The sequence below is a fragment of the Larimichthys crocea genome, chromosome XXIV, assembly GCF_000972845.2.
Source record: "Larimichthys crocea isolate SSNF chromosome XXIV, L_crocea_2.0, whole genome shotgun sequence".
Classification (NCBI taxonomy): Eukaryota; Metazoa; Chordata; class Actinopteri; family Sciaenidae; genus Larimichthys; species Larimichthys crocea.
The window spans coordinates 3617311-3624580 of NC_040034.1; the positions used below are offsets into that span (position 1 = coordinate 3617311).

The 7270-nt window shown below is 46.1% G+C and overlaps 1 protein-coding gene across 3 annotated transcripts; it reads left to right on the top strand.

The window, feature by feature from the left end:
- The first annotated feature begins 73 nt into the window (after positions 1-73).
- ganc (glucosidase, alpha; neutral C) lies at positions 74-7240 on the top strand. 3 transcript variants are annotated; one of them, XM_027275283.1, is made up of 25 exons: positions 75-255; positions 508-570; positions 710-812; positions 1203-1333; positions 1572-1748; positions 1866-1869; positions 1960-2029; positions 2121-2217; positions 2303-2486; positions 2727-2871; positions 3078-3313; positions 3399-3525; positions 3672-3751; positions 3892-4035; positions 4140-4236; positions 4326-4427; positions 4502-4676; positions 4990-5058; positions 5243-5307; positions 5389-5465; positions 5541-5615; positions 5708-5821; positions 6220-6332; positions 6611-6714; positions 6801-7240. In XM_027275283.1, the coding sequence occupies exons 1-25, from the start codon at positions 230-232 to the stop codon at positions 6908-6910; spliced, it is 2688 nt and encodes an 895-aa protein (XP_027131084.1). In that variant the 5' UTR covers positions 75-229; the 3' UTR covers positions 6911-7240. The 3 variants fall into 3 exon arrangements, with proteins under 3 accessions (XP_027131085.1, XP_027131084.1, XP_027131086.1); XM_027275284.1 differs by lacking the exon at positions 5541-5615 and having other exon boundaries at positions 74-255; XM_027275285.1 differs by lacking the exon at positions 75-255 and having other exon boundaries at positions 717-812.
- Positions 7241-7270: the final 30 nt, after the last annotated feature.

Here is a 7270-nt window from a genome sequence, read left to right on the forward strand (position 1 = left end):
ATCTGAAAATGATCCACAGAAATAAAACATGTGTAAAGTTAGCTAACAGTCGAAGGTAACAAGGCACAGGTAATGCGGAACTTTACTTTGAAAATCCACAACCGGAAGTGTTTGTGGTGTGACTCGTCCTCTGTGCTCGCTGCTGTTGTTGAGAAGTTTGCACAGAGACGTAAAGTAGTCCATGTTTCCAGCAGAAGACTACAGGTGACTGTCAGCTGTTTGTGTCAGCATGGCGGGAGAGAGCCAACCCGACAGGTAACACATACACACACACACACACACACACACACACACACACACACACACACACACACACACAACAACAACAACACACGTGCAGTCCGTGTGCAGGAAGTACATGTGTTTATGATGCATGCATGGTGGACTGTGTTCACCTGCAGGAGCAGACTCACCTGCAGGAGCAGACTCACCTGCAGGAACAGACTCACCTGTAGGATCAGACTCACCTGCATGCTGAAGTGTGTTTTCTTCCTGTTTTCCACTCAGTGTTGTTCCTGATGATGACTGCAAAGAAAAGTTCAAGAAAAGTGACGATGTTGCTTTTTACAGGTATGTTAACACACAAACACACACTGTGTGCACAAATAACTCCTGTGAGTAACCTGTGTGTGTGTGTGTGTGTGTGTGTGTGTGTGTGTGTCATCACTGAAATCTATAACGTGTTAATAATCATTAATCACTGTGTGAGGCGACAGATGCAGGGCCCGAGCATGCAGCACCGAGCCCTCCTGGACACCATGGTGCTCACAGAGAAGGGGGCTCGATTCGAACTGTTGGAGCCGGACACACAGGTCCGAACACACACACACACACACACACACACACACACACACACAGGATATTACAGTAAATCAAATCTAAGGTCTGTCTGTCTGAATTGAGCATTGCAATATATAAAACACTAAGTTAAGTTGGTGTTTTCCTGCTGTGTTCGTCTGTTGGGCTAAAACTGGAGCTACATTAGTAGAAAAATAATGAATTGTATGTTACATTTATGTTGCAGGGAGAGACATTAAAGATTAAAAATTGTCTGAAGAAGTCAAACAGGAATAAAGGTTTTATTATAATTTATTTATTTGTCACTTTAAAAGCTGCTAAATTCACTCAATGCACAAAATAAAATCTGCCCCCAGTATCTCAGTCCCAGCTTTTTAATAAATGTCATATCTTTCTTTTCACAGACGTCGCTGCTTCTCTCTGTGTCACCTTGCAAAGACGACACTGTCAGGATCCTCATAGACGAGCTCCGGCCCATTAAAGCACGCTACCGAGTTCCAGATGTGATAACGGGGGAAGGAGCGCGGTGTGAACAGTAAGAGCTGCATCAGCATCAGCATCAGCATCGTCCCTCCATTATAATATCGAGTTACACAAGAGATGCACTTTATAAGATCAGCTGCTTCTTTTTTAGGCCTTTCTCTGCCACGCTGAAAGCTTTGTGCGTGTTGTGTTGCACATCTGTGATTCTCAGGTTGTGTTTGTTGGACTCAGTTTGTCAGGAGCTTCTTCTAACTCTGGTTGACCTTTTCCCCCTCCTCATCATCGGGAAGGTTGAGAGTGGAGAGGAAGTCGAAGGACTCCGTCACCCTTTCTTGGTCGTCAGGCCGTCACCAAGTCCGTGTGTGGCATTTCCCTTTCCGACTGGAGATCCTGTGTGACGACGAAGTGACGCTCACCTTCAACCATAAAGGCAAACTGTGGTTTGAGACTCTGCAGGATCCACCCAGGTGAGTCTCAGCGGAGGGAGGTGAACTTAGAACAAAACGACATGAAGAAGTGAATTCAATCAATTTACTTTGTGTTTTTTTCTCTTGTGTTTTCCTGCGGGCTGCATCTCATGATAGTGAGGTAAGAGAATACCAGCGCGGGGTAATTGTGCTTACAGCTGAAGTCTCATCTGGTCTATAAATGCATTTGTCTCCTTTGTTCCTCTGGCAGCTTCAGGACGACCACACAGGTTTATTATGGAAAGAGACTTTCAGGCAGTTTGTGGATATCAAAGCAAATGGTTTGTTTCTTAAAAGGCTGCTCTGTGCTTCTCATCATCATGCGAACACAAATCATTAGTGCATACGGAATAACTTGTTGTTTATCTGCAGGTCCCAGCAGCATCGGCTCTGACCTCTGTTTCCACGGGTTCAGTCACGTGTACGGACTACCAGAGCACGCTGACGGCCTTCAGCTCAGAGACACCAGGTACACAACACGCATGCAAACAGCACAGAGCTTTAAGAAGTCTGCTGACCTGCTTTCATGTGCATGATGTCATGTCCTCTCACAGAGACGGTGAACCTTACCGGCTGTATAATTTGGACGTCTTTGCGTACGACGTGTACAGCCGCCTCGGCCTGTACGGGTCCGTGCCGCTGTTGGTGGCCCACAATCCCGACCGGACTTTGGGCGTATTTTGGCTGAATGCATCTGAAACTTTTGTGAACGTTCGTTACAGCCCATCTGAGCATCAGGTAACCTTTGTTTCAGTGTTACAGCCACAACACAACCATATTTCACATTTCACCCTCAGGGCCACAGTAATCTGTCTTACTTTGTGTCAAAGCAAAGTTTTTGTGCTTCCCCAAGAGTTGGAGATGTGCATCATTTAGGAAACTACCTGAGATAATGTGTTAGGAGTAAGAAGTCGAGAAGTTTTGTACACAAAGTTGTGTAAAAATATACTTTCATAATCACCCCCTACCCATAAACAGGACGACCAAACACCCCCAGTGAAGCGGAAGCGGATGCAGCCTCAGACAGACGTGCACTGGCTGTCAGAAAGTGGTGTGATTGACTGTGTGGTTCTGCTCGGGCCCGGTCCACAGCAGCTCTTCTCCCAGTATGCTCAGCTGACAGGTGTGTACACAGCACTGAAAAAAAGTCGGTTTAAAATCTCAGAATGGGTTATTATGTTTGAGTTTTTGATCTCACAAGCTTCAGTAGTTTAACAAATAACACGTGAACTTTCTGTTCACTGCACATTTATAGTTTTAATAATTGAAAACTGTACAGTTCACTCTAGGTTTGAGTTGTATACTCTGTACATCTCTTCCCTGTGTCAGGATTTCCAGCCCTGCCTCCTCTGTTTGCTCTCGGGTACCACCAGTGTCGCTGGAACTATGACGACGAAGCTGACGTGAAGGCTGTGGACGCTGGATTCGATCGTCACGGCATCCCGTACGACGTTATCTGGCTGGATATCGAGCACACGGACGGGAAGCGATATTTCACCTGGGATCCTGCTCTGTTCCCTGAACCGGCCGGTCTGCAGCGCCACCTAGAGGAGAAGAAGAGAAGGGTCAGGTTTTAGAGGACACACACACACACACACACCTTTGTCAGCCGTCATGTTATTGATCGTGCACGTTGTTCTTGTCTTACAGTTGGTTGTTATAAGTGATCCCCACATCAAGGTTGATCCTGATTGGTCGCTGTACTGTGAGGCCAGAGACGGAGGACACTTTGTCAAGAACAGAGAGGGACGGATCTATCAGGGCTCGTGCTGGCCTGGTAATGTTTTAAAAATCAACCTATTTTATGAATATTATATATCTGATCAACTCCACATCCAGGACCCTTCGTGCTGTTAGACGCCCAAAGAACAGACAAATAACTGTTTGCTGAGTATCTTAATTTTTTATTTACCTCTCTCATAGGTGAGTCGTCTTACCTTGACTTCAGCAATCCAGACACTCGAGCGTGGTACTCCAGATGTTTTGGACTCGATAAGTACAAGGTAAGAGTAAAAATAATCCACAAATCTCTGTGTGTGTGTGTCTCTATCTGCCTGTTTCCAGCTGTCATTGATCATATGAAGGCCCCAAAACATTTATATATAATTATATTTTATCGTTGAAGTGTTAATATCTGCTGCAGGGTTCGACGGCGTCGCTGTTTGTGTGGAATGACATGAATGAACCGTCTGTGTTCCACGGGCCGGAGCAGACGATGCCAAAGGACGCAGTGCATCATGGGGGCTGGGAACACCGTGAACTGCACAACCTGTACGGCTTCTTCCAGGTGAGAGATCAGACTCCAATGCTTTTTGGATTGTGGTGCCCCCACAACCTAAAAGACGTCTGTCGCTTTATCGATGCTTTACAGTTTGTCTGGTTTTCTCGCAGCACATGGCCACAGCGCAGGGTCTGATAACTCGCTCAGGTGGCTTAGAGAGACCTTTTGTCCTTTCACGCTCCTTCTTCGCTGGGTCACAAAGATTTGGTATGTTTCTGAAATGAAAAATAAAGTCAGCCTCTGTGTGATGGATTCACGTTTGTGAAGTTTACTGCTCTGTTTGTTCTGACCGACAGGAGCGGTATGGACAGGTGACAACGTTGCCAGTTGGGAGTACCTGAAGATCTCGATCCCAATGGTTCTGTCTCTGAGCGTGGCTGGGATTGTATTTTGTGGAGGTGAGCACAGGTACACATACCGTTAAAACTCTTTGCCGCTTTAATGCTTCTATGAGTTTCCCTCTCTGCCTCAGCCGATGTCGGTGGCTTTGTTCAGGACCCGGAGCCGGAGCTGTTGGTGCGTTGGTACCAGGCGGCCGCCCTGCAGCCGTTTTTCCGAGGTCACTCTGCAAAGGTGACAAAGCGTCGAGAGCCCTGGCTGTTCGGAGATGAAGTCACCGCTGCGATCCGCACCGTGATCCAAGAGAGGTAGTTTAAGCGAGGCGGTGATTCCCTGATTAAATGTCAGAGTGGAACACAAATCAGTGTTTCTCAAACTTTCTACACCGGGCACCACCTCAGAAAATATTCAGCTCGATGACGGAGGTTAGAACAGGTGGTTGTCACTTTAAATAGCCTCTGAGGTAAAACTGATCCACACCTCTCTTCCTTATATTTTCCTTTTTGGAGCTGCGAGTGTTTTGAACCATCCGTTTGAGCTCAGTCATGGAAGTAAGCGTGCACTAACGTGACGATCAAAGATTCCTCTGTGTACCAGTGTCCTCGTCTTTTCTGTGTTCAGGTACTGTTTGCTGCCGTACTGGTACACTCTGTTTTACCTGGCTCACACCTCAGGTCTGCCTCCACTCAGGTGAGTTCTGCTGCCACCTGCTGATCATTGGCAGGACTGCTGTCAGCTTCTGGTATTGATTTTCCAGGCACTTTTCCAGGCACTAGAGGTCAATGTCTCTCATGTTTTAAAGATGTAACCATGAACTTAAGTCTAATTAAAACATATATAGATGGAAATGCTTGTTTTATTTCAAACTCTACAGACCTCTGTGGGTGGAGTTCCAGAAAGAAGAGAGCGCCTTCACTGTGGACAGCCAGTATATGATCGGTATGATCAGTGAATACCTTTTTATTTATCATTTTTCTCAGTGTAAGCTGACATTTTTAAACTGTCTTTAACTTCCTGCAGGAGGAGCGCTGCTGGCCTGTCCTGTGACTGAGCCGGGTGTTCAACAAGTCCAAGTGTTACTGCCTGGATGTGGTGAGGTAAATCTACCAGCAGTAACATATTTACATGTTACATCAGCGTGGGTGTTCTGTTAAGGCTTGTTTCTGTGATAGGTGTGGTACGATGTCCGCTCTGCAGAGGTGCATGAAGGAGGCAGGACTCTGAGTCTTCCAGTCACCCTGGACACAGTCAGTGTTTGTCTTCATTCACACAGCAGGGCGTGGTCGTGGGACCTTTTTATGTGATGGAAGCTGATTTTTCTGGTGTTTCCTCTGTGCAGGTTCCCGTGTTCCAGCGTGGCGGCTCGGTGGTCTGCAGGTCAACGGGAAGTGGCTCCTGTACCGCCGAATATCAGCAGCTCCCCCTCTCCATCACCGTGGCCCTCAACAGTCAGGTGAGCAGACCTGGTGGAAGAAACACAGTGATCCAAACTGATACACCAGACAGATACACACAGTTATATTTTTATGATCTCGTTCAACATGAACAAAAATGATTCTTCCACAACAATGGCTAAAATATTATGAAATAACAATCATGCATTGTGAATGCATTCTGCAGCTTCACCACTAGATGTCACTCAGTTTTACACACCGGACCTTTAAAGTGAAGCAAACGTTCTGTTTGGTCGTGTCAACAGTATTTATGTTTGTCTAAGGATCGCAGGACATATTAGTATTTATCAAATATAAACTGATGTATTTTAAGTCCATTCATATTGAACTGTTCATTTGAGTTCAGCATTGTGACATTTGTATCATTTAATTAGACTGCAGTCTCTTCTCTCCGCAGGCCGTCGCTGATGGTGAGTTGTACCTGGACGACGGCCACTCCTTCAGCTACCGTGACAGAAAGGCCTTCTGCCTGCGCCGGTTCAGCATGCTGTCAGGCCGTCTGGTCTGCCGGTGAGTCACAGCTCACACCTCCTAAAGAGGGATCCAAATTTAGACCAGGGTTCTGCCTCCGGTTTCATTTCATGTACTCTGTCTGTTTCTGGCTCGAGTCGTGGTCGAGCGACATAGACGGTGAATGAGAGAGAAGGAGGATCGAAGAAATGAAATGTTATTTTCAGATTGTTTCATAGTGGTTCATCATATATAAACACACACACGTACTGCAGGACCGTCAGAAGTGTTTAACCCTTCACACATGATGATTTGATTTCTGTCTTTCGGTCTCGCAGTCCTGCCGGTGAAAAAGGATCGTTTGACTGTGATACCGCGATACAGTCGGTCACCGTCCTCGGCGTGAAGAGCGCACCGTCCGCGGTGGTTGTGCACGTGCCTGGTGAGCAGCTCTGCCTTTACAGTCACATACATTCACCGTTTGACTGCAGCAACCGACAACTGACTCTTTTCTTTTTCCATCACCAGGAGCTAAAGACGCCTCGGCTGCGTTTCAATACACAGAGACCTGCTGCATGCTGACGGTGAGCGACCTGAACCTCAAAGCGACGACGGACTGGGAGATGCTGATCCTGTAGATGAACGTGTTGCTTCTTCCTGTGAGGAGAGCGTCAGATAAACTTCACAGTACAAACTGGTACATGTGTAACTAACAGAAACGTGGCACTCCACAATTATATTTTAATAATTTTACATTTGATCCAACGTCCGATTTCTTTTTAAGCACTTTAAATAAAAACGTTAACGAGTACTGTACGTGTGTTTTAAATCAGGTTTGTTGACTGAATCTGGATCTGTGGTGACAAACATCACGAGAACAAAAGATGTTTTTAATCTGAACGATTTTATGAAGAATAATCTGAGGAATGACGCGGTTAAATAAAGAGCAAGCTGACGTGACATAACCGCCCCTCTTTTATTCTTAACATGTTGTGTCA

Coding starts and splice junctions, on each gene's coding strand:
- ganc (XM_027275283.1), top strand. CDS start 230: ATGGCGGGAGAGAGCCAACCCGACAG. Junction 256..507: donor GGAGAGAGCCAACCCGACAG/GTAACACATACA, acceptor TTTTCCACTCAG/TGTTGTTCCTGATGATGACT. Junction 5,822..6,219: donor CCGTGGCCCTCAACAGTCAG/GTGAGCAGACCT, acceptor TTCTCTCCGCAG/GCCGTCGCTGATGGTGAGTT.